Here is a 27,498-nt window from a genome sequence, read left to right on the forward strand (position 1 = left end):
TAAATTTGTATAAGTTTTTAATGTAAATATTATGAGTAGCTATGCCAGATAAGAGCTGTGTTCATGTTGACATTTCCTCATTCTGTCGTAGGCTCTGTTTAGCATTACCTTTGATGGGGCTTGTTTTTAACTATCTGGGTTTATGGAACTTGAGCTGAGCTTTTGTAAGAAGCAAAAAAGCATAATAGAAAAAAATTCTCTATGTGAAGATAATGCAGATTTAACAAGCAGGACCTAGGGGGAAGCCATAAACCCCCATCTTGAATTGTGGTGTAAAAAGGCTCACTTGGAAGTAAAGCTCCACTGCTTAACATGATGTCCATGCATTCTTCTCTTAGACCAGAATTTCATAGTATTTTGGGACTGTTGGGTGTCAATCCAAAAAGAGTAGTGAACATTATCACAAAGGGCTTGCTCAGTTCTAATATAGCTGCTGTATGGGTGCATCTAGTCACAAAACATCCAAGAAATTGGGGTTAAAAGATCCTGAAAATCACTTTGTGGGTCATAAATAACCTTTAAAATGAAGCACCTGATTTACAACCACCTGCTGTATTCACTTTGCAGGGATTCTTATGGATTCATTTATGATCCAGAGGCTGTTTGAGGTGGGTGGTGAATAGCAAGCTAAATACATTACATTTCAAACACTCCCTCTTTTTTTAAAGAATTCAAACCATTAGGTGACACTGAAGACACCATAGGAAGCACTCATAGGGAATGTGTTAGGGATTTCATCCTAGATGTTTGGCTTGGTGGTTGACCAGAAGAAAATAAGGGAACCTATGGTTCACTGCTGGTTCCCCCGTGTGCTTACTTTCTCTTCTTTGGGAACTCACAGACAAAGTACATAGTGAGGTGGCACTCCGTATCATTCCATTTCCCGGTGCTCAGCATTTCCACACAGTCCTCCTCCCCTGTAACATTCTGGGGTTCTCCTTCCTTCCAGTTGTTATAGTTCTGCAAAGGGGTACGGTCAGCATATATAAACTGGCCTTCCTCCTCTGTGTCACTCAGCCCAATAAAGACTCGGAAGAGGCCACTCTTGGAGATGTAGTCGGCAATCACAGCATTGGAGGCCTCATCTTTCGGCATGGCAAGGATCCCATCCCGAATCCGGCAATGAGTGAGGGCTTCCCTGTAGTTTTTTTCTTCCTGTACGATGTAGTAGTATTTCTCGTCTGTCTCCCTGATTCCTGCCAACACTTGGGGAAAAGAAGCCATTTTCACTAAATTCATTACCACCAACATACCAATAATCATCACCTCTGTCTTCTCAGCATGCCTATGATACTATGTTTTATTTAAGAAATTATTTTTGTAGGAACATGGGAATTAGATTACCTTACACATCAGGAGCTTATGTCAGCAGTCTTAACCAATTTGTTCCACTATATCATAGTTAAAACATTTTAAGATTTACTTCCATTTTCATATAAAATAAAACTTTCCCTCACTGATTCAGGATTTCAATTGGCAATGTAGGGCCAAAGCTTGCGAAAGTAATATCATGGAATATAGCTACCAGAATTCACAACTAGCATGGCCAGTGGCTGGGGATTGTAGGAGCTACAGGAACCCCCACATTTCAAGCTCTATTGCAAAATATTTTGTTGCCTGGTGTAGAAGACAAAGGATCCCTCCCTAACATCTGCAGAGCTGGCTGAGCCAACAATTTCTATCATTGTATTGATGTTTGTGCTGGGTTATAGAAATACAGTTAGTAAATTTAGTAAACCCAGAATAATTTATGTAGTTTGCACATATCTGACTATAGACAGAGGGCAGATTATTCCACTGCATCCCTGGTTTTGCCACCTGAGGCACTGCTGAATCCTAACTAGAGGTGGAAGCAGCCATGGAATGATCAAACTCATTAGCTTCTTCCAGGTAGCACATACCAGATCTTCCTTATTCCAAAGTGCAAATACCCTTTTCCACCTGGTATCCTTTTATGGTCAGATTTGTCATTCATTTTTGTATACTTGTACAGATTACAAACATACATGCATTGTGTCAGTTGTGAAGCATGAATGTCTACATATATGTAATAATTTAGCTATCTTTTTTTTCTTTTTCATTGCCTTAATGCATTCATCTCCTTAAGCTTTTCATCAGTTACATATCTACTACTTACTTCTCATATAGTTTATTATCATAATAATCATCCTTTTATACTGGCCAGGTTATTCATTAGTTACTGTGAGTACTTTGTACCACATTTTACCTGAAACTGTGGATACAGTTGAATGCTAGTAAACTACCTGACTTCCAGTCTCAGCATAGAATTACTCGGGAGAGCCTAGAAATTCCTAGATAGGAATGTGCTTGGTCCTCAAGGGCAACTCTATGCTAACTTCCAGGGTAAGCATACTATAGTAGAACTAGCAAATTCCTAGAGAGATCATTTCCTCCTGGATGTGTTAAGTGAAACCATGGGTATGAATTCTATAATTACAGAGACATCATTGGATTAAAAATTATAGGCACTGTTCCATTATCTGGGTGAAGGGCACTAGGGGGCACTCAACAGAGAAGGATAGTCCAGTTGAAGGAGTTAAACCATTTCCCCTTGTTTTCCTGTAATTTCCCCCACCAATGTTGCCATCATGGAAACAACCCTCATTTATGAAATGGGAAAGGGGGGGGGGGGGATAGTCAGCAAAATTGGAGAAAATGGTTTTCCTCCTTCAACTTTCCTCCTCCCAAATAAAATGGACTATCCTTCTTTCTCTAGTGCCCCTTGTGGCCTCCACCCAGATAATGGAAGAGTACCAAATTATTTTATTTACTTTCCTAACCCAAGAAGCTAAAGATAGATAGATCAATTTAAGAAATTACTCTACTACTTCCAACAATTGTAAATAACAAAACCAAGCAATTATAAAAACTGCAATAGTTACAGTAAAAACATTATCGTTATATTAAGATTACACTAAGTCAAAATGAAAGCATGCCATCCAGCAAACTAAACCCTTTCCTTTCTTTCCACTTCATTTCCCCTAAGTTGCAACCTCAGATGCAATGAGGGAATTTTATTTGTTGTTTACATTTATGTTATCCACTTTTCTATCTGAAGAAGTTTAAGGCAACAAATATGGTTTTTACATTGATATCTTTTTACTCCTGTAGATCATAGTAGCTGGTTCAAGGTCACTAATTAAGTTTCAGTGTTGCATGGGAATGTTAACCTAGATTTCCCAGGTCTTTTGGAATACTTGAAGCCCTAGAGACATCTTTCAACATTTGCTGGGGTTAGGGCCACAGGACCCCCACAAATGTGGAAAAACACAACTAAAACCATGTTCCACCTTTACGCTTTTGAGTTTTGCAGATTTAATGATTTACATGTTTAATTAAAAATGTTCTCCCTAGCAATACCTGTACAGTATTTGATTCTCACCTTGTAAAGGTGGTAATTGAAAGTAAACACATTACTCTCTAAGAAATACTGCCTATCTTCTGAGGGAAATACGATCATTAACCTTCAGGCTTAAAATGTTTAATTCCCCTAATCTACTAGCCTAGAGCCTACTATTACATTTGGATTATATGTTGTGACAAACAAGAACACGCTGGAAGAAATAGATAGCCATTATACATAATAGGAAATGAAACATACCATTCTTTACAAATTTGATGGAACTCTTGAGCCGAGCCACATTAATATCCAGTTGTCCAACGACTTTGCGGTATTTGCCACAGTCACAGACGGCACCTACATTGATACAAATGTAATAGCAACATACACACCCAAGTATTTAATAATATATTGCAGGTAGAAGAAAAACCCATATTCTAGAAATATTTCATAGTATAGTAGGTCCTCCACATTCATAGAAGTTAGGGGCACAATGCCTCTGCAAAAGTGAAAAAAAAAACCTTAAATAAAAATATCCACTCCAATAACTGTCCAACAGAGTTGGCTGGGTAATAGCTATTTTTGGAAAAACATATTTATAGCTCTGTGTGACCTTTGTCTTGTGCTACTGTGTGTTGTGTTTTCCAGCTTCTTTTATTGTCATCTGTCAGTGTTGTAAAGGCAAGCTTCCTTTAACCTTTGTGGGAATAGGGAAGATAAAAATAACTTTTTAATGGAATTAAATGGGTGAAGCTGTTAGGGAAGAAAACGTAGAATGCTACTGGTACTTTGTTTAATCAGAAACTGTGGCTTCATTCCCAGTCCTGCTTGCCCATGTTGCCCTGTCTGATAAAGTGAGAGAGGGAATAGAGTGTGAGCAGGAATGCTTTTGGAGGGAAGAATTTGACCACAGCACCCAGAAATTCTAGCCAGTTGGCCACCTGTTAGGATTTCTGGGAGTTGAAGGCCAAAACATCTGGGTACCCATCAGGTTGAGAACCACTGCCTTTGCATCCAGGGGTGCCACATTATATATGGTTCAGGGCATCTGTAACTGTGATCCTGAATGGTCTATGGAGTAAGACTAGGGATGAATGTAGATTGTAAAATCAATGCAGTTTGAAACCACTTTAATTGCCATGGCAAAATGCTATGGAATCATGAGAGTTGTAGTTTTACAACTACTGAATTTTTGCTGTTTGTATTTGTTGTGAACCGCTGTGAGTCGCCTTCGGGCTGAGAACAGTGGTATATAAGTAAGGTAAATAAAATAAATAATAAATAAATTTTACAAGGAATTTGGCTTTCTCAGTCAAAGAGTGCTAGAGTCCCAACCAAACTAAAAATCCAAGGATTCCATAGTATTCTGCCATGGCAGTTAAAGTAGGGTCAAACTGTATTATTTCTACAGTGTAGTTACACCCTAGGTATCATAAAATATGCATTGTAATTGCACTCCTATTGTAGTTTTGAGCAATCTCCAAATATATTGGAGAGATTTGAATGGCCTCCTTGATGTTTCCTTTCAACCTTCTTTTCCCTGGTTTCATTATTTTAGAGATGTTTCTCCCTTTGAAGTGCTTTGTGGTGCTTCTTCACTGGCCAAAAACCATGGTGGCTGAGTTGCAATCCAACAAATTAGGAAGGCAACCTTGAGAAAACATGTTTTGTGTTTTGACATCTCTTTCAAGGCACCTGAAGAAAGGGAGTGTCCACACAGGACTGGTAAAGTAAAACCTTCAACCTATTATCAGTTGTACTGCTCATTTTATGGCACACCTTTTCATTAAGTGATTAAAATCCATGTATATCTGAATGTGTCGCTCATTTCAATGTGTTTAAAATTTTGTGATAGCCATGGTATCAATTGTTTAAGAGCCTGTTTTGATATTGAATTTATTGACAGTGCATTTTATTATATTTAACTCTGCTTTAATAGTTCTGCGCCTATATTTTGCATATTGTAATGTCCAGATTGGCTGTAAAAGTAATAAGAGAGTGAAAAAAACTTAAGAAAATACTGGAGTTAAACAAGAAAAGTTACAAACATTACAAAAAATGAGTAGATTAAAAATACATTCCATGTCTTGAGAGAGAATAAAACAGAACTTAATTTGTGCCAAGTTTTAAGGCTTGGCTTATTTCAGTTTTGCATTGTCCATTTATTACTTATTTAAAATTGGATAGAGTAAGGCCCACGGGATGTATGTGGCCCATCAGACCTCCACTCTGACCACCTATAGCCTAAATTATCTGCTTGGAAAGAGCAAATTGTTTTTGAGACATATGTCATTCATTTCCCTCTCATATTCATACCAGCAATATTTCATTCATAATCCTCTTTCTTTCTATGGTTATGGGTTTTTTGGGGCCAACCAGGTCTTCCATGCAAGCACTAATCAACTTGCTAAACATCAGCTAAATCTCTGCACATACAACTGCTGGAATTCATTTTGTATCAGCCACATATACATGTGGGGTTTTTTTGGCTGCATAAGTAGCATTTCACATGATCTAAATATGATTGCTAGTCTCAACTAAAGTAAAGCCACTGAATCAACTGGATTCACCCACATGTTGACTTACCATTCAATGGTTTTTGTCTTGTTGGGATTAACAGGCATCCAGCCATGCAGCTGCACATTCTTGGATGGTGCATAGTTATTCATTGGGGCCTTCAATGTGCCACTTTATACACTGTGATTGCATAAATAGCAACTGGTACTGCATGGTAGCTAAGAGATAGGACTATACACTCATTCCTCTACATTTGTGATTTTGACTTTTATGGATTTGATTTAAGATCAACATGTTCTCTCTGGGAATCTCTTGGTTCTCCAATGTGAGTTTATGGTTACCTCCTTCCACTCATGCTGGAGGACCTAGAGATTTCTAGAGAGAACACTTCTCTAGGCATTTCTTGGCCCTCCAATGCAATTCTATGGTTAGCCTCTACTAGAATAGACCATAGACTTGTACGGGAAAACCAGTTGCCATGTTGGGTAGTAGTTCTTGAGAACAGTAGTCCAAAAAATCATTTTCTAAGGGCCCTTCCACACAGCCATATAACCCAGAATATCAAGGTAGATAATCCGCAATATCTGCTTTGAACGGAGTTATCTGTGTCCACACTGCCACATAATCCAGTTCAATGCCATCATGAAGTTTAAGATCAGCTGGAAGGGTCCTGCTCTTGGTCCCATCACCATCTGAAACGTGACTGGTGGTGACAGGGCCTTCTTAATGGTGGCCCCCCACCTGTAGAACTCCCTTCCTAGTGACATCAAACTGGCAACCTCCCTCCTATCTTTTAGAAAGAAACTTAAAACCTGGTTATGGGACCAAGCGTTTGAACAATAGAAGCAGCAATTGTAATGATTTAATGTGATATGATTTGTACTAAAACAAGTGCTTCTTGTGAAGCCACCCTGAGACCTCCCCCCCCCTCCCACTTCCAGGGGTGAGAAGGACAAAGTACAAATATATGAAATAATAATAATAATAATAATAATAATAATAATAATAATAATAATGTGGATTTTATACAGCTGTGTGGAAGAGGCCTAAGTTTGGATCCACTGTCAAGATAACATATCCCTTCTGTTCCATAATTCCTGGGAAAACCACTCTGTGGAAGCTATCATCTTTCACTTAAAATATTCCAATTGTTTAGGGAATATAATGGGAAGCAAATTGTATACCTGCTTTGCCCTTTCCTCCAGAGACACCCGAAAAACCTTTCAGTCCTTTGTCACCTGAATAAAAAGAGAAAATGTGTGTCTTTATATCAGGAAGTACAAACAGTGGCAAACACATTGGCTCAACTGAGCAACCTTTGCTGAGTGGATCTGAGAGATGCACCAAGTTGCCAAATCAAATACTTCAGCCGACCCCGGAAATACTTACAGGCAAGTAAATTTGGCTAAGCACAAAGTGAGACTTGTTTCTGATTACGTGTTTGTAGAGCCACCCTGCCAAGCTTTTGTTTTAGTGGAGGGAGCTTCATGTTTTAATAGCTGAACCATTAAAGGCTCAGAGGCTTTGAGGTTAGATGGTGACTGGTACTTCCTTCTTGCATGGATGACCAGCAAACACTGGAGATGGATAAGAGCTTGTAAGTTCGCTGACTGATAATATGAGAAAGAAATTGTGTGTGTGTGTGTGTGTGTGAGAGAGAGAGAGAAAGTATAGTTGCATGCAGAGCACAAAAGCATTTCATGTGATGTTTCTATTGTTTCCTACCAAAGAGATTTTGCAAGCTTTAAGGGCCACATTTTGAAAGGCCAAAATGTTAGCTTGCATCTGCATTTTTTAAAATTTAGTGTTTTTACTACAGATTTTTTAAAATGCTGATGTGCCATTATTTTTAGATTTAAAATAATAGCTGCTATAAGAGAATTTGACTGGAATCATTGGGTGGTGGTGAGTGGACAATCGTAGTCTTGAAGTCCATCTACACCAGCGTTTCTCAACCTGGGGGCAATATCCCTGGGGAGGTCGCGAGGGAGTGTCAGAGGGGTTACCAAAGACAATCAGAAAACACAGTATTTTTTGTTGGTCATGGAGTTCTGTGTGGGAAGTTTGGCCCAATTCTGTCATTAGTGGGTTTCACAATGCTCTTTATAGGTGAACTATAAATCCCAGCAACTACAACTCCCAAATGTCAAAGTCTATGTTCCCCATATTCCACCAGTGTTCACATTTGGGCATATTGAGCATTCGTGCCAAGTTTGGTCCGGATCAATCATTGCTTGAGTCCACAGTGCTCTCTGGATGTAGGTGAACTACAACTCCAAAACTTAAGGTTAATGCCCACCAAACCCTTCCAGTATTTTCTGATGGTCATGGGAGTTCTGTGTGCCAAGTTTGGTTCAATTCTATTGTTTGTGGAGTTCAGAATTCTTTTTGATTGTCAGTGAACTATAAATCCCAGCAAATACAACTCCCAAATGACAAAATCAACCCCCCCCCCATCCCCACCAGTATTCAAATTTGGGCTTATTGGGTATTTGTGCCAAATTTGGTCCAGTGAATGAAAATATTAGATATTATGCATATTAGATATAAATAAATTCATAAGAGTAGCAAAATTACAGTTATGAAGTAGCAACAAAAATAATTTTATGGTTGGGGGTCAACACAACATGAGGAACTGGATTAAGGGGTTGGGAAACACAGATCTATACTGTGGAATTAGTGCAGTTTGACATCACTTCAATTTGGTGACCTGTCTTTACCTCCTTTTCTTGAGGCAATGGGCCCTTCCACACAGCCTTATAACCTAGAATATCAAGATGGAAAATCCCACAATGTCTTCTTTGAACTGGGTTATCTGAGTCCACACTGCCATATAACCCAGTTGAAAGCGGAAAATGTGGGATTTTATTCAACTGTGTGGAAAGGGCCAATGTCTATATTTTTGCTTGATAAAATAAGTTTTAATTCACCAAAACCTTTGCAACAATGATGATGCTGTGATGACATTTTAGAAAACCTGTGTAGGAAATGCCTGTTTAGTCACAAGGCATTAGTTCTACTCACCACAGGTAGGCGGCACCAGCTCAAATCTAAATCCTAGTAGCTTTTTTGTCTGGAAATAAAAGCCATCTGTTTCATTTGGGAAGCAAAAATAGCAGCTCTTTCATGTTGTGTTCTGGGCCATATAATATGTTCAAAAGGCTTGACAGAAGATTAAAAGAAAACACACCTTTTCTGCCAATTGGTCCAACTTTACCCATCATTCCTTGGTCACCATTGCTACCAACTGCTCCCTTGTCTCCTGGAAAAGAAAGAGAATTCAAAAGAGTACCTGTTTCATTATGTTGGATGGTGTGATTTTAATTGTTTATATTAACATGTTTTTAATTCCAAGTTATAATGTTAAATGATGTCATGTTTTATGATTTAATTGATATTTGTATGTTATTATCATTATGTTAGGTTTCTGTATGTGAGGCATTGAATTTTGCCATAATTGTGTTGAGAACCGCTTTGAGTCCCCCCTGGGATGAGAAAAGCAGTATACAAGTGAAGTAAATAAATATATATATATACTATTTCAGAATGCTATTTTGCCATATCTATAAGCGATTCATCTGAAGTTTTTCTTCATATTTTAAACTTATAGAAGTTCCTTTGCTGAACTGCAACTTCCATTCTAACTCCTAGAATATATAGTCCAGAAGAGTAAGTTTACTAGGTTCTGTTTGCAAGTGTATATGTGAACGTAGGCTCAGCGAAACCTGTGCATATGGCCACAAACACAAAAATTGCACATTGTGTTGCCAGTGTGTGGACCTAAATAGCCTAATAATAACAGATCCTATCTGATCTTAAAGAGTAAGCAGAGTCAACACTGGCTAGTACTTGGAGACCAGCAAATGAATACTGTAAGCTTTATTTCAGAGGTAGAAACTGGCAAAACTACTTATTCCTGACTATGATAATTCTATAGAATTCATGGAGGCACCATAAGTCAGTTAGTAACATTCAGACACTTAGACATACACACATTACTACTTCAGATGGATAGATAGCAACATTTCTTTGCATAGTAGAGAGATGGTATCATGGAGCTAGATAGGATCATTAGGTGGCTACTGAGTAATAGAGGTGCCATTGGTTCATCTAAGGGCCCTTCCACAGAGCCATATAACCCAGAATATCAAGGTAGAAAATCCCACAATATCTGCTTTGAATTGGGTTATCTGAGCCCACATTGCTATTTATTCTAGTTCAAAGCAGAAAATGTGAGATTTTATTCTGCTCTGTAAGCTGTTCTTCTTTCGAAAGCTTTGTGGTGGGCAGAGATTCAACAGGCAGTGGCAGATTCTGGCTTCAATGCCAGTGCGATGATGAGTCTATGCTTAGTTTTAGTCTCAGCATTAGAGCAGATATTTAAGACAGTATGTGCAGATAGGGCTTGGCACCTTGGATAGATATTTCAGACTCAAATGGGATTAAAAGCTCCATCAACATGGACAGTTAACAGATCATGTCCTTTTCTAGTGGGATGATGGAAAAAGTCATAGCACTGATAGTCAAATGGGCTCAAAGGCACACAAATCCAGCTGGAACAATGGGGAAAAGATACAGGATTTCAGATAGTTATATAGGGTACAGAAGTCCTCTGGAAAGAGGGGGAGCAGAACCCAACTCCAGTACCATTGTTGCAAAGCTCACTATCTCTGTTCTTGGACAAGCCAATGCTGTGGCCATCTGTAAGCTTCTGGCTGTTAAAATTGTGCTTGTTTAGTTCTCTTTTCCCAGCATTTCAGTAGGTTTCACATATGTTTTGACAGCCTAGTCCAACAGATTGGATTCACTTTTGAAGAGCAATGGTTTTTGATTGGGTGCCGTTGGAGGTATTGTGCCGACTGGTAGCAGATGGTTGCTCCTACAGTGTTGCCCAAGAAAATAGAGTGACATCTCACTGCTTGTTTGCTTAACTAAAAGCTCCTGATTGAGATGCCTGAAGGCATCATATTTTTTTTTGTCTCTGAAACATTCTTTTTGAGGATGATACAGAATTGTTTTTTAAATGGACTGAATTAATCCTCAGCTCCCTTTATGTTGTTCTTGGTACTTGATGGTTAGCACAATGCCTGCCACAGTGATGGACCAAGGACCTCCATATAGAAGGAAACAGAGCGAGAGAAAAGTGTATTCTTAGTGTGCATGCAAAGATGTTTTCAAACCCACTTTATTAGTGGGGACCCAGTAACCCCCAGTGGCACAATGGTTTAAACTCTCGTGCTGGCAGGACTGAAGACCGACAGAATGGAGGTTCAAATCCGGGGAGAATGTGGATGAGCTCCCTATGTTAGCTCCAACTCCCTATGCGGGGACATGAGAGATGCCTCCCAGAAGGATGGTAAAACATCAAAACATCCAGGCATCCCCAAGGCAACATCCTTGCAGACTGCCAATTCTCTCACACCAGAAGCGACTTGCAGTTTCTCAAGTTTCTCTTGACATAAAAAAGTGGGGACCCAGCCAAAAAGAAATAAATGGAGAGTACACTTAGCATTCTCTGGGTGTATCCTCAGTGTAAAATTAATGTAGTTTGATACCACTTTTAATTGTCATGGATTGATGCTATAGAATCGCGGGTGTTGGAGTTTTAGAAGATCTTTAGCCCTCTCTGCCAAAGAGCGCCCCACTGAACTACAAATCCCCAGATTCCATAGTATTGAGCCATGATAGTACCAAGGTGCATTAATTCTACAGTGTAGATGCATCCCCTAAATAGTATCTATTGGACTATCTATCGCTGGAATATAAAGGCAAATCACATGTAAAAGTAAAAAACAGTTGTGGATGTAATGCATTTTTTTCTATCTAGGTGACATGTTTGTGCCCATTTTAAAGTGCACAGCAAAATTTCACGGAAAGTGCAGTTCTCTCCTTACTAAGAAGAAAAGTCCTATCCAAGGTTCTTAAGCTTAGTAAGTATAGATAGGTAAAAAGATGGGGGGAAAGATATCTGGCAGCACTCTTAAGAGTAAATGAGCCAGTGTGGTAATTTGATCTTTGGATTACAACTCTGGAGATAAAGTTTTGATTTCCTGCTTGGCATGAAAAAACCCCTGATCAGGGTTGCCCTGATTTGGAAATGACTTGAAGGAACACAACAACAAAGCTTGGATGTCAATCAACTTTTCTTTATTCAACTTTAGAAGAACTGGTTTGAGTTAGTGTGTGGCCTTCTCCAAAAAATAAGGGTTGTTAGGATTGCAAGCTGTGCGAACTGGAATACCTTTTGTTTGTTTTTACTCCAGTGTTTGAATAGAATTGGGAGAATGGAAAGTGTGAACAGCAGATTGGTGAGGCCTAAGAAGAAAGGCTCCTCAAATAATGAAGCTCCACAGTTGTCCTCAAATTGTCTCTATGATGGGCCATCAACCATATAAAAGCAGAAGTGTCAGATGGTCAATGTTTGGATTCCTTTTTTGTTTTCAGATACACATACCCAGTGGCAGCTTTGTGTATTTTGCAGCAATTAGTTTTGCTCCCACATGTTTGCAACACATGCGCCCAGCATCTTCCCTTGGCATCACTTACTGCGAGAAACCAGCTGGCTAAACTATCTAGCAATTTTAATTTTGTAGAAGTTTACAGTTATATATATATATATATATATATATATATATATATATTTAAAGAGCCAATAAAACTATGCAGCAAACAATTGTTCCTTTTTGGCTCATTCATTCTCCTCTTGTGTAGAACAAATATTTTTTTTCCAAAATAAGGCAAATCCACACGAGGTATTTGTTTAATTTTTCAAAAATAACAGCAGTATATTGGATGCAGTTCAGTCATAAAATGTTATTGATTAAAAGCTTAAAACATGTAGGCCATTGTAAAAGTATGGACAGAATTCATACAACCATTTGCTGGCTGAAGCATGAAGCTTTTTGCCATGAAATCTTACTTTGAAATACATAGGCAGCTGGCACAATGATCTTTGAGGCTATTAGTAAAATATGCAGTATTTTAAAAGACCTTTAAAACTTATTTTGCTACATTTTACTCTAGTAAATAACACATTGCTTCTTTATTACATGCTCTCCAATTATCCTGATTTCACAGGGAGAGTCCCAGTTAACTCTTTGTCACTCTACTGCTTAAAGCTTTTTTTTTTTTTTAAACATACCCGCTTCTACATATTTGGGTGTTATAATCACAAAGAACAAGAGTGTACTGCAAGGCCCATTATTTCATGAGGTCAAAGGAAGTGATTTTGCTTAGAGATTAGAGATTTTTGAAACTTAAAGATCATGATCTAAAATTTGGGTGGCATGGTTAGTCCGGTTGGATAAAATAAACTCACATGACAAATTTAAAAAATCTGTTGATTAGAACTGCTCTTCTGAGAGTATAGCTTAAATCAAAAAACTTTTTTTCTTTAAAACAATCCTAATTATTGTTGAAGGCTTTCATGGCCGGGATCACTGGGTTGTTGTAGGTTTTTCCGGGCTATATGGCCATGTTCTGGAGGCAATTTTTCTCCTGACGTTTCGCCTGCATCTATGGCAAGCATCCTCAGAGGTAGTGAGGTCTGTTGGAAGTAGGAAAAATGGGTTTATATATCTGTGGAATGACCAGGCGCTTCCAGGCCATTGAATGCAAATCAAGGTGATCAGCTGAAACATTACCCTGGTCATTCCACAGATATATAAACCCATTTTTCCTACTTCCAACAGACCTCACTACCTCTGAGGATGCTTGCCATAGATGCAGGCAAAACGTCAGGAGAAAAATTGCCTCCAGAACATGGCCATATAGCCCGGAAAAACCTACAACAACCCAATCCTAATTATCTCATTGCAAGAGATCTTAAAATAAAATAATTGATTAAAAAGCAGATGGTTAATTTTTATGATCTTTTATATTTGGAAAATAATACTTGAGTGCTTAAATAAAGTGAGATGCTTCTCAGGCTCAATCTTCACTGCCATATAATTTAGATTATTAAAGCAGATAATCCAGATCATCTGCTTTGAACTGGATTGTATGAGTCTACACTGCCATATAATTCAGTTCAAAGCAGATAATCTGGATTTTATATGGCAGTGTTGATGGAGCTTCAGAGAGAGCATAGATCTTAACTGTTATCTTACATGCAATTTAAAGAGAGATTTATTCAAGATTAAGAGAGATCCAGTCAAAAGCCTGGAGAAAATGAATTGTATATACTTGTAATTGTATAAGGATGACAATCATACAATTTAAAAACTGTGCAAATATCTATTAAAATTAGAAACAGAAGATAAACTGATAAGTGATATCATAATAAACCGGGTCCAAAACTTTGAGTATAATGTTCAAATGGATGTATGGGAAAATGTGGACTAAAGATATCACATTTACTTTTCGTAACAAATTTTTAAAAAAACATGTAGAAGAGAATGTGCAGTTCGTGACTAATTCCAAATAAGACGTCAAAGATGTCTGCAAGAGCATCAAACCAATATTGGTGCTGTCAGGAAAAGGTCCTTTTATTCATATGTGGTGGACTTGAAAGAACATTTAGGGAGGCAAAAAGCTATCGGATAAAATTTACATGTTAATTAAAAAAATAAAGACAGATTTTCCCATGTCTCCAGAAATGTTTTTGCAGGGTATTATCAATAAATCATTTGATAGTAAAGATCGACGACTTCTTTGCTATATGATAACAACTGCAAAGATAATGGTTTCTCAAACTTGGAGATGCACTGAAGAACTGACAGATGAAGAATGAATTATGAAGGGTGCTGAGTTTGCTCATATTGACAAACCAATGTGCACCTTAAAAATAAATTAAATACGGGTTTTTTTGTTGTTTTTTAAAAAAAGGTTGAAAACCATCTGTCAATATTTTGAAGGGTAAGAAATATAACAATGCCAATTTTAGCAATTGTCTGTATGCACATATAGGAAAGCTAACAATTACACACTTCTTTACCTTTGGGTCCCATTGGGCCAAGTTTTCCTTGTTTTCCCATATCTCCTGGATCTCCTTTCTGACCTTCATCTCCTTCAGAAACAAAGAGAAACAGGAAAGAAAAAAAGATTCTTGATTACTATTATGCTTAAAAAGGCCTGAATAGACCTTTGAAAAAAATATACTACTTACATCATTTGACATGAGGGACTAGCAATGATTTTTTTGGAATCTACCCTGAGTCCCTCCAGGGAGATAGGACAGAATATAAATAAAGTTTTTTTAAATTATTATTATTATTATTATTATTATTATTATTAGACAGTAAATTTTTGTCCATTGTATACAATTGTGTTTCCTTCCTTCCTGGAAACTTGCCAGGGACTAGCAGCCAATGGCTCAGGGACCAACACCATAGGGTGACCATCATTTTGATGACCACTGCTACAGTTGACTCTAGTCTAAAAGTGCTTTAGGTCAGGCATCCTCAAACTCTGAACCGCCAGATATTTGGGTCTCTAACTTCCAGAATGCCTGACCATTGAACAAACTGGCTAGGGTTTCTGGGAATTAGAGGCCCAAATGGCTGGAGGCCCAGAGTTGGAAGATGTCAGCTTTAGGTAGTAACGTAAACTGGGAGTCTTGTGTCCTTGGAACATCTTTGTTGCTTCACACTGAGGACCTCATCACATGCAAGCAGGAAAAGTGGGGGGGAAATGGCAGGAACTGGCTTCTTTCATTCCCTACTGTGCCTTTCCATCTTCAGGGATGGTAGCCACCCAATGTCCTTTCGCTACCTTTCCCTGCTTCTACTTGATTTCCCTCTCTCTTATGTCATTGGGAGTTGGGAAGCATCAGAGTCCTGAAAATGCAGTCTTTCTTCCATTTCCCTGTGCTGCCACAATGTAGTCTCATGGGCAACCATCAGAAGTAGTTTTGGGTCATGTGATGACCTCTGTGGGATTCTGTTTCGGCAATGGGGTGGAAAGGAGAGAAGACGGAGAGAAAACTACATGGGATGAAGTCCTAAGATTCACTGCTTCCAGTTAGCATCAGCTAAAGTGAATGTGATTCATAGAAATAATAGAAACCATTCCCTATGAAGAGCAGTTTAGGGAGCTGGTTGTGTTTATCCTGGAGAAGAAACGGCTAAGAGGTGGCATTGTAGTGTATTTGAAACTTGGTTTTTGCTGCTTCAGACACTGGAGGAAAAGAGAATTCATCTAGGGACACCTTCTTGATGGTCAGCGCTGTTACAGCACTCCTAAACTAACATACTAAAGCATTTCCAAAATATGTCTATCAATAACATCTGTTTGAAGACCTCCTGCTAGAAAAGGTTCATATCTATTTGAGCCAATTTATTCACTGTTGAGCAGTTCTTACAATAAAGATGCCTGTCCTAAGGTTTGGGCCCCATTGCAGCACAGCGAGTTAAACCACTGACCTGCTGAACTTACTGACTGAAAGGTTGGTGGTTTAAATCCAGGGAGCAGGGTAAGCTCCTACTGTTAGACCCAGCTTCTGCCAACCTAGCAACATGCAAATGTGAGTAGATCAATAGGTACCACTTTGGTGGGAAGATAATGGTGCTCCATGCAGTCATGCATGGACTTTGGAGGTGTCTATGGACAATGCTGGCTCTATGGCTTAGAAATGGAGATGAGCACCACCACCCCAGATTCAGACACGACTAGACTTAATGGGGAAACCTTTACCTTTACCTTTTCCTAAGGTTTAAATGAATGTTTAAAATTGCTTTTAAAAAGCTTTTTTGTTTATGAGAAAGTATCATTCTGGAAGAAATATGAAGTATTAATAATATATCAAAACATCATCTGAAGAGACACCAATATTTGAGTGTTGCTGCCCCCATGTGGTGTCTTCTATATTGCATAAATCGCTGCATTTTCTGTTTTCAATCTGTTGTGTTCAGCCTGGCTGGCTTGCTGATCAAGTTATTATAGTATGAGGAAAGTGGATAGATTTCAATCTATTCTCTTCTTCTGCAATGACAGTGGAACTTGGCTTCATCCAAAACTGTTCACTGACAAAATTACTCTTCATAGTAGGAATAAAAAGAAAACTTGCATATTTTCTCATAAGAAAAGTATATTGATGGAGATCATATAATGGAAATAATAAATTGCCATGAGAATTTTTTTCAAGTTCAGAGGAAGGGGGCAAGTCTGCCAAAAAGAAAAGGTGCAAAAAAAGCTTTTCTCAGAAAACAATACAGTTTTGCATGAAATATCTCACTTTCTCCACAAAATCTTGCTTTATGTCTAAAGGCAACTTTGGGGTGAAAACAGCTTTCTTTTCAGAAAGAGTATCAAAGTGTAAAATTAATCAAAAACATGCAGAAATTCACATCGCCTTGCCCAATAAGGATAAATAGTGTTAATTATTCACTCTTTCATGTGAAAATGAAATAAGCAAAGAGATAACATTTCTATTTTATAGAGACTTGAATCTAACTTTTAGTCCCAGCTATACTAGGCCCTTGTTGAAATGTGAACCAGTATCCGTCTTTTACAACTGGGACTTGGAGTTGGATTTAAAACAGGATGTCATTAATTTGAAATTCCTATTATGCACAGATATCTATATAACAATGTAATGAAAATGGTTTAAATAGCAATTAACAATTCAAAAACAATTTTTAGTCTTGCTTTACAGTCCCAGCTGGGTCCTAATTGTTACTATACCATAACTCCTAGACATAGTCTACATAAATATCAAAAGGAAAATAGTACACATGTCAAATTTATATACACAACACAACTGTCAGGATTATATACATAACACAACAACAAGTAATCCCGGGTACAATATTCTTGTTTCGGGGATCTATACACTATTCACAACTTGAAGAAGTTGTGAAACCATTTTTGCTATTGAAACCATGTTCATTACATTAATTTGAAATTGGCACCAACAAAGGCCTCCGGTTTAGCTGTCTTTAAAGCCGGGGAAAGGGCAGCATATACATTACATCTATATCTGTATCTATACACATAATAAAAGTGAAAAATGTGTATGTGTTTATTTGGTGGAGGTGTCCACTTACACAGACAGCCTCCGGCTTCCACAAATAGGCTATATTTCTAAGTACTGAGAAGCCTCCAAAGGCACTCCTTCACTGACATTGCAGGTTATAGTGGACACTGTGAACATGTAGCCCAAACGCTGTCAGTGTCCTCCCCGAACACCAACCACCCAAGGAATGCTTTTGTTTGAGGACTATGTTTTCTCCACCACAAGCAGGCATCCCAAGGTTCCTTATGTGGAATTTGCATGACTCCTCTGACTGTCTCCTTTTAAACCCTTTCCTACCCTTTACTATGGCACACAGTAAACACAGAGGGATTGCTCAGCAACTGAACAGACTGGAGGGCTTTGGGGGACTGACTCAACAGGATGGAAGTTGTTGTTCACCCTGCATCAAGGTAGAGCATTGTGACCCCCTTCGGTAATGGACCTGGTTCATATTTTGGCACACAGAACCCCCATAACCAGGTTTGGAAGAATTCACCTTGATTTATAGGAGCTGTGGTTCACCTACATCCAGAGAGCACTGTGAAACCAACCAACAATGGATCTGGACCAAACTTGCCACAGATTATGGGATTTGCAGTACCTTCACTCATTTCCAGAGACCACTGTGACCCCACAAATGATGGGTCAGGATCATACTTGGCACACATGCACCCCCATGACCACTATATGTCCTGGTGAAATTTGGAAGAGGATGGACCATGGATGATGGGATTTGCAGTACCTTCACTCACTTCCAGAAACCACTATGACCCTCACCTCCAGTTGTAGTCCATTCTGATCCACCCTTATCTAGAGAGCACTGAATCCAGCCAATGACAGATCTGGATCAAACTTGGCACACACACTTAACATGGCCAACTGTGCATACAGGCCTGGTTTGGGGAATATTGACCAACGATTCTGGGAATTGTAGTTTACCCACATCCTTCTGCATTTTTAATGGGAGCATTCTTTAAAAACTAAATGGTATTACCTAACACCCCAAAATAAGCAAGGCCTTTTTCAAATAACCCGAGTACCACCGGGTCACCAAGATAATAAATAAATAAAATTAAATGCCATCAAAGGGATGTATAACAAATGGGCTTTTAAGAGAAAATATCACATCAAATGTTGTCTTCTTCACTTTGCTCCCATAGATGCTGAGGTAGTTATTGTTTTTGGGAACAGTGTTTCCTTGCATTTAAATAGAGGGAGAGATACCCAGCTAATTTAGGAACACTTTTCTGCGCCAAGATAGATAATATTTCAAAAACCATCATGACCTTATGTCAAAGCATTTATGCGATGTTCTGCAAACATTTGAGGACTGGCAATTCCATTTCCCTTGTTTCAGAATCTGCAACTACTTTTCCATCTGATCCAATGCAGTTTCTAATTATTATTATTATTATTATTATTATTATTATTATTATTGTTATTATTATTCTTTATTTGTACCCCGCTAGCATCTCCCGCAGGACTTGATGCGGCTTACAAAGGCCAAGGCCTCAACAACAATACAACAATACAAACCTAAGCAAATTAAAATAACTAAAGCAATCTAAAACAACAAACAATGAACAATCCATTAAGTCACAATAAAACTGGGCCGGGCCAGAGTAAGGGTACAAGGGTTAAAAGTGCTGATGTGACAGGTGGAAATGGGACTTATGGACAAGTGCAGTGTGCAGTGTGCAGCGATCTTGGCTTTAATAAAGTGCTTGTGGGACTTGGTAATGAAAAGTTTCCTATTCGGGAAAGGCACATCGGAACAGCCAGGTCTTCAAGTTCTTTCTGAAGACTGCCAATGTAGGGGCCTGTCTAAGATCTTTGGGGAGGGTGTTCCAGAGTCGGGGGGCCACCACGGAAAAGGCCCTGTCTCGTGTCCCCACCAAGCGCGCTTGCGACGCAGGTGGGATCACGAGCAGGGCCTCTCCAGATGACCGAAGAGAGCGTGTGGGTTTGTAGACGGAGATGTGATCACGCAGGTAGGCAGTTCCCAAACTGTTCAGGGCTTTGTAGGTAAGCACCTGCACCTTAAATTGGGCTCGGTAGATAAATGGCAGCCAGTGGAGCTCCCTGAACAGGAGAGTTGACCTCTCTCTGTAGGGAGCGCCAGTCAACATCCTGGCTGCTGCTCATTGAACCAGTTGGAATTTCTGAGCCGTTTTCAAGGGCCCCACATAGAGTGCATTACAGTAATCCATCCTAGAGGTGACCAAGGCATGGACCACTCCGGCTAATTTGTTGAAACATCTGAAACCTGATTTCTCATGCATTCCCTAAGCGGAATCACTGATGCAAAACAAAATTATCATGCAAACCTATATAAATAATACCTTTTGTGAAATCTGGCTTTTTTCATTGTGTTGCCTACTTGGCCCAGAATTCAAGGTTTATTTTAAACATGGAGAACACATGGAGCAATGAGAGCTATACAGATGGCACAACCAGTAGTTCGGCCAGGTTCAAAGATAGGTTGAAATCCTTCTGCATTTCCAGCAGGAAGCCCATTCCAGTTTCCAAAAGGAGACTTGTGCAAATGCATTAATTAGGTTTGGAAAGTGGACAACAACAGCAGTAGCAGTGACCACAAGAAACAGGACTCAGAGGCAGTGAATGATGTCAAGGAGTTTATAATTGACATTTGTTAGAATAATGAAAGGAGAGCTTTCCAGATACACCACATTACTGCAGGGTAAACTCCCATTATGAGCTTTCATATTGCCTTCCAAACCAGCTATTCAACCCCTAGGACCCAGTTCAAATTGCTTTGAAGTTCCTGTCAACCTTTGTCAAACTTCTTTATCTTTATCCCCATCTCACTCCAATTCACACCCCTCTGGATCATTTTTTGATATGGCAAACCAATCCTGCAATTACTTCACTGTGCCTTCAAAGCTGGAACACCCTATATCTGGAAAAGCTTGTGAGGTCACCATGAGATATTTTGGGGCTTCTGTTGAATTAGAAACATCTCTCACATATTCCAGATTAGCTTTGTTGGTTTGATGCAACTAAACCAACAAAGACTCTTTGAGGGAATCATTGCCAGAGTTTGGAAAATTACCCTTCTGCACTGTAACTGCCATAGTCTCCAAGCCACCATGGCTACTAGTCTTTTCCTCAAATAAATTGGTTGTTTCAGATGCCCACAAAGAGATGAATTGGATCAGACTAAATGATTAGCTAGCCCAGTATCTTATTTCCCTCAGTCCAATCAGATTGTTTCTTGGAAAACCTCAAGGAGAATATAGGTTCTCTACCCTGGGCCCAGTGCTGTTTAACCTTTTCATGAATTATTTAAATTATGGAATGGAATTGAAGGCATGCTCATCAAATTTGAAGTTGACACTAAATTGAGAGAGGGGAGGGGACCTTATACTTCAAGGATCAGAATTCAATTTTTTTTTTCATGTCAGGAGCAACTTGAAAAACTGCAAGTCACTTCTGGCGTGAGAGAATTGGCTGTCTGCAAGGACATTGCCCAGGGGATGCCTGGATGTTTTACCATCCTGTGGGAGGCTTCTCTCATGTCCCCACATGGGAAGCTGAAGTTGGCAGATAGGAGCTCACCCTCTCCCCGGATTTCAACCACCGACTTTTCAGTCAACAGTCCTGCCAGCACAAGGGTTTGTGCCACTGGGGGCTCCTAGAATTCAAATGACCTTGAGAGAATCATAGAATCATAGAGTTGGAAGAGACCTCATGGGCCATCCAGTCCAACACCCTGCCAAGAAGCAGGAATATTGCATTCAAAGCACCACTGACAGATGGCCATCCAGCCTCTGATAGAATCCTAGAATCATACAGTTGGAAGAGACATCAAAGAGTTGGAAGAGACTGGCCCAAAACGAACACCATGAATTTTAATAGGGATATATGTATTATATCTAGACAGAAAAATGAAATGCACAGATATAGAATGGGGACACCTGGCTTGACAATGAAATATATGAAAAGGATCAAGACATGAGCTATCACTCTGTTCTGGTTTGGTGATACCTCATTTGGAGTGCATTGTCCAATTCTGGGACCCATAGTTTATGGAGGATACTGACAAGCTGGGACATGTCTAGACAAGGGTGAACAAAATTATCAAAGATGCGGAAACCAAGATCTGGGTATGTTTAGCTTGGTGAAGAGAAGAATACTTGTGTTTAAATATCTGAAGGGATGTCATGTAGAAGGCACAAGCTTGTTTACTTATAGTCATACTATACCTAACATGGGTCCATCCTATGGAATTCTGGATTTTGTTCTTTCATGACATGCCTAAATTTCCTTGCCAGGGCAATCTAGTATCTCACAACATTATAATTTCAAGATTCCACAGAACTGAACTATAACATTAAAATGATTTCAAAGTACTATAATTGTGTAGTGTAAAAATGTTTGGCAGATCTGTCATTTCATATCTGGTTTTTTTTAAATGACTATGAAGGACCTATTGTCATTGCTCAGTAGTAAACACAGTCCTTTTGTACACACTGCTCCTTTATGTAGAATAGCCAGGCATCTTTGAATTAAAACAATGTCCCAAATTCCAGCAGAAATTAGAAAATCACTGTGGAATTAAACAATTCTCTTTGTACCAGAATAAGAATCCATTGTACAAAATGTGTCAAGTGACTGGATGGGAAACACTTTGATAAGGATATCTCAGACCTTCAGCTGTTTGGGACAATAACTCACCTAATATTCCTTAGTATTGAGTATGTTTGTAATAGCTTCTGGAAATCAAAACCCAAAAGTCTGGAGAGGCCAAGGTTCCCCTTAGAAGTTCCTCCTAAGCTACATGACAAAATAAGGAAAAAAAATCCAAGAGTCCATGTAAGCAAAAAAAAGTTTGAAATATTTCAACTCTTTACTAAGGAATATGTATATCAGAGTGTGGTGGAAATCTGGAACTAAAATATGGTTTTCATTGTGATAAATATGTATGCCACTTGTTATCTTGGAAGATGTCTCTCCACATCATAGCTTGCAGTTCAGACTTCCCATTCACCAGGAGGGGGCAGGCTTGCACACCAATTTGGGAAATAATCTCAATCCTTTATATTGAGCTCTCATTCACCTGCTCTTATTGAGAACTGACTTTAAAGTCACAACAAAATGCAAACACATACATGCCACATACATTGGCTAGCATCCAATTAGTGATATGCACCACTCTGAGTCCAACTACATCTGCATATGGCTTTTTTGTTGTTGTTGCTTGTCTTGTTTTATAACCAAACTTTACTAAATATCCTCCCTTCACATGCTATCTCTCACCCTTCCACAGCCATGCTGTAACCAGTAGAAACCACTGCATGACTGAGAAGCATCTGGCTACACAACTGCACAATGCAGTGTATGCAATGCAGATTTACAATGTAGAAGGTTTCCTGTATGCTTTGGATTTTTCCTCCAAAGAAATCCTGCAAATCTCTTGGGAAGACAAGCAGACAAATGTCAGTGTGCTGGAAGAAGCAAAGACCACCAGCAGTGAAGCCATGATCCTCGGCCATCAACTCTGCTGGACCGGCCACATTGTCTGGATGCCTAACCACCGTCTCCCAAAGCTGTTGCTCTACTCTAAACTCAAGAATGGAAAATGGACTGTTGGAGGACAGAAAAAGAGATTTAAAGATGAGCTCAAAGCCAACCTTAAAAACTCTGGCATAGACACTGAGAACTGGGAAGCCCTGACCCTTGAGAGCTCCAGCTGGATGTCAGCTGTGACCAGCAGTGCTGTAGAATTTGAAGAGGCTTGTATGGAGGGCAAAAGAGAGAAACATGCCAAGAAGAAGGCATGTCAGGCCAACCCCGACTGGGACCGCCTTTTACCTGGAAACCAATGTCCTCACTGCGGGAGAAGGTTCAGATCAAGAATAGGGCTCCACAGTCACCTAGGGACCCACCGCCAGTACACTGATCTTAGAAAACTATCCTACTCAGACAACAAGGGATCACCTAAGTAAGTAAGTAAGTAAGTAAGTAAAGCTTTGGATTCTCAAAGCTGGATTTTCCTGGGCATACACACGCACACATCCATCATATAGACACCCTCCACTGGCCAATATACAGCTAGTGTGTATGTAGAAGGAAGGCAAGTCCTGAAGCAAATGAAGGAAGTGGGAGATGCTTCACATTTCCATAAGCAAAGAAATTTATGACGTAACTTGCCTTGAGTCTCCAAATTTCATTGGTGAGGGGCAGATTTTTTATTTGAGGGTCAATGCCTCATGCACACCCATAACTACACCCCTGAATGCCAGATTGTGAACATATATTTTTTCTCTCCCAGTCATAATGTCTATCTAAATACATGGATCTTAGAGTCTGCTCATGCTACTACTAAGCCCCAATCTACACCGACTATAGAATACAATTTGAAGCATTCCTGGAAACTGGTTGTGTGTGTGAGAGAGAAAATAAATCAGTTTTTCACACAAAAAAACACATAATTTTCAAGCAGAAGCATACTAATGTTGCACCAAAGCATCCACATGGCTATTAAGTCTTCTTTCACTTGGCAGCAAGTGAAAAAAGACTTAAGCAACTCATGACAATGAATTGACCCAGACTTGAATTTTGGATTCTGATTTTTAATAGGCATGTTTTAATCTATTGTTTTAATTATTGTTTTAATATTTTTTAATGTATTGTTGAATGTTTTATGATGCTGGCATCATATGGTGCTTCTGTGAGGCCACCCTGAGTCCCCCCCCCCCCCCGGGGTGTGTTTGTGTGGGTAGGGCGGGATATAAATATAGGAAATAATAAATAATAAATAAATATTTGAAAAGTGTTTTGCATGTGAAATACCTGGGTTTTGCCAAAGGAACATGGATAAAGATCCAGTACGGCAAGATGCTGCCAGGCTGTGAAATTAGGTTTGCATGCTCCCCTCCCCTTGAAGACCTAACTTCACAGCCTGGCAGCACCCAAACAAAGCATTTCTGAGATGCTGGAAATCACAATCTTGGGAGATCATTTCCATAGTCCACTTTCAATCGCAGAGTGCCTTGAGAACAGATGGCTAGAGAGACCCCATTGGGTTCCCACCTTAATGGCTTTTTTCAACTGCCTGTCTGAAGTTGAAAGGAGCTATCCAACTACTGAACCTATTCTGTACCAGGTTTCAGCATCCTGCATATCTGTTTTAAGCTTTGGACCAAAGTCCAAAGTAGATGGACACCAATCAAGGGTTTGTGATAGATGATATAATAATACAACATTTAGGGTATCTCATCCATCTTCTCAAAATCCAAAAGCAGCATTTTAGCTGCGCAAAATAATTCTGTGAGAAAGATCGTACTGATGTATTTTGAACTCCCAAATTCTGGTCCTCCAAGTGTTTTGGGTTTCATTTTCCAGCAGCTTCATAAACTATGGCCAATGGTCAGAGATTCTTGGAGATGAAGTCCAAAACACCAGAAGGACCAGAGTTTGGGAAACAGTGCTCTAAGCATTGTATATACTGTTTAATTATAATAGAAGTGAAATCTTAATTGTTGAATGCGGCTGGAACCCAAGTAACTTCAGACAGATATTAATTGTTCCCACATTTCTTCAGGTTCTCTGCCCCAGACTTAATTAAAATTAAACCATTGCCAAATGGATTTGTCTGTCAAATACTTAAGCTCTTTATCTGAAACGCATGTTACGACCTTCTTTTGCTTCCCTTCATCACTTCCTGCAACTTTCATTTGTGATCACTACAGTTAACTAGATTAAATATGTAGTTCATAATAAACACTGGTTAAATGTATTCATTTATGTAACTGACCTTTGAATTCATCATAATTAAGATGCCAAAATTTCTTAGTTTAAGTTGAAAATCACCTCCCTCAAGGATTATTGTCAAACCAACAAACAGAATATTTCATAGCAAGCCTGTTCTTGGCAGGGATAGGAAAATATATAATATTTCCTGAGTTTCTTTGGTCATGAAGAACACAGTGGCATGGGTTCTTCACACTTTTTGCTCAGCATCTGCACATCCCATAATATTTTGGTATTGTGCAAAAACCCACATTCTAGGTCAAAACTCACTGTTTTCTTGTAGTCACATGTCTTGGTGAAAAAACTGTTCTTTTTTACACAACACTTCCAGAAATCATGCATTTCCCCCTGCCAAACACATATCTGGCATCCTGTCCAGTAGTTACAATGTCATTGGCTTTATGAAACAATGCCCCGACTGCTGAAGATTCATGCTTATAGTCATGAATGGCTGAATATAACTCCTCAAACTTTCTTTTCCTATCTGCCATTATTCAACAAAGAAAAAACAGCATTTTCCCCAAAAGGCATGTATTTATGCAGTTCAGAAGGTCTGGGAAATAAAATCCATAATATGCTCCCAGTCATGGGGTGCCTTTGGACAAGCATTTGTGGGCAGAACCCAAAACATTTCTCCAGTGCTTCTTCTGCAGATACATCACAACTGAGGATATGCTGAGAGGCCACCATTTCTTGGAGCTGTAATTTCCAATGCCACAAAAATGCTTGGTTTGGAGCAACAGCAATAACAATAACAACAACAACAACAACAACAACAACCTTTGCTCCAAACTAACCATTTTTGTGGCATTGGAGATTACAGCTCCAAGAAATGGTGGCCTCTCAGCAAATCCTTAGTTGTGATGTGCCTTTAGAAGAAGCACTGGAGAAATATCTTGGGGTCTGCCTACAACTGCTTGTCCAAAGGCACCCCATGACTGGGAGCATACTATGGATTTTATTTTATATCCTGGCCCATTTCCCAATGGGACTTGGGGCAGCTCACAACATAATTAATACAACACAATACAATACAATACATAAGGTAGGTTTTAGGAGCTGCCATTCATTTTAAATGCAGAATTTTGCACTAATCTCAGATAAATAGCCAATTAGTTCAAAACCCATGTTCTGTACACAAAATTCTAATCGTCCCTGCAAAAGCATATGATAAATGTGTGATTTATATCTCCCCAAATCCATGATTTTTGTACAAAATCACCATGTGGGTTTCTGGCACCAGTTGTTTTGCAAGAAAAGCTGCCTGGCAGACTCAGAGAGTTGCACTAACTTTCCTTAACCCTGATATCAATAAACAAGCACAGTTTACATCTACATGCCATTAACTGCTGTTAGAAGCATTGCTACAGGAGTTAGTTATAAAGTTGGCACAATAACTTTACTTTTCTGCTCCCATGGCATAAAATCACTGTGGGTGTGGAAGGATAATAAATCCTATGTGGATTTCCCCTAAATCACAAGCTATTGCAAAAAGAAAGAAAGAAAGAAAGAAAGAAAGAAAGAAAGAGACCAGTCTTCTCCTGGATGTTTTCCCCAATGGCTCACCTTTTGGTCCAGGTAAAATTGTGTGTGTTGAACAGATCTCTGTTGTAGTTCGGCTGCTGTCGTCCTCCAACCCAAAGATCTGGACAAGGACAAGGAAGAGTAAGAGGCAAGTTTCATGTTTGCAAAGTAGCTTCATCATGCTGCTGGCTGTGGAACTCTACAGGAAATGCCCTTCGTTGTTCCCAGCTTTAATAATTTCCAAAATAAGATTTCCCATATAACTCTGGAGAGCTAACTAAATGAAAGATCCCACTTGACTAAAGCTAAATAAAGAACGGCAGTCTTGAAGAGGCCCTAATGGAGTGCATGTTTTGAAAAAGTGAAC

The 27,498-nt window shown here is 39.2% G+C and overlaps 1 protein-coding gene across 1 annotated transcript; it reads right to left on the minus strand.

Moving 5' to 3' along the window:
* On the minus strand, positions 1–27,498 carry COLEC10 (collectin subfamily member 10). The gene is made up of 6 exons (XM_060775817.2): positions 27,174–27,498; positions 14,814–14,885; positions 9,069–9,140; positions 7,063–7,116; positions 3,623–3,718; positions 1–1,205 (listed from the first exon to the last, which is right to left on the minus strand). The coding sequence occupies exons 1-6, from the start codon at positions 27,310–27,312 to the stop codon at positions 814–816; spliced, it is 825 nt and encodes a 274-aa protein (XP_060631800.2). The 5' UTR covers positions 27,313–27,498; the 3' UTR covers positions 1–813.

This window comes from Anolis sagrei, chromosome 4 (assembly GCF_037176765.1).
Source record: "Anolis sagrei isolate rAnoSag1 chromosome 4, rAnoSag1.mat, whole genome shotgun sequence".
Taxonomy (NCBI): Eukaryota; Metazoa; Chordata; class Lepidosauria; order Squamata; family Dactyloidae; genus Anolis; species Anolis sagrei.

Excerpts from the sequence above, each read along its gene's own strand:
- COLEC10 (XM_060775817.2), bottom strand. The coding sequence starts at position 27,312 with ATGATGAAGCTACTTTGCAAACATGAAACTTGCCTCTTACTCTTCCTT. Across the intron at positions 14,886-27,173 it reads AATTTTACCTGGACCAAAAG|GAGATGAAGGTCAGAAAGGA; the intron begins GTGAGCCATTGG and ends TTGTTTCTGAAG. Across the intron at positions 1,206-3,622 it reads CATCAAATTTGTAAAGAATG|TGTTGGCAGGAATCAGGGAG; the intron begins GTATGTTTCATT and ends CTTTTCCCCAAG.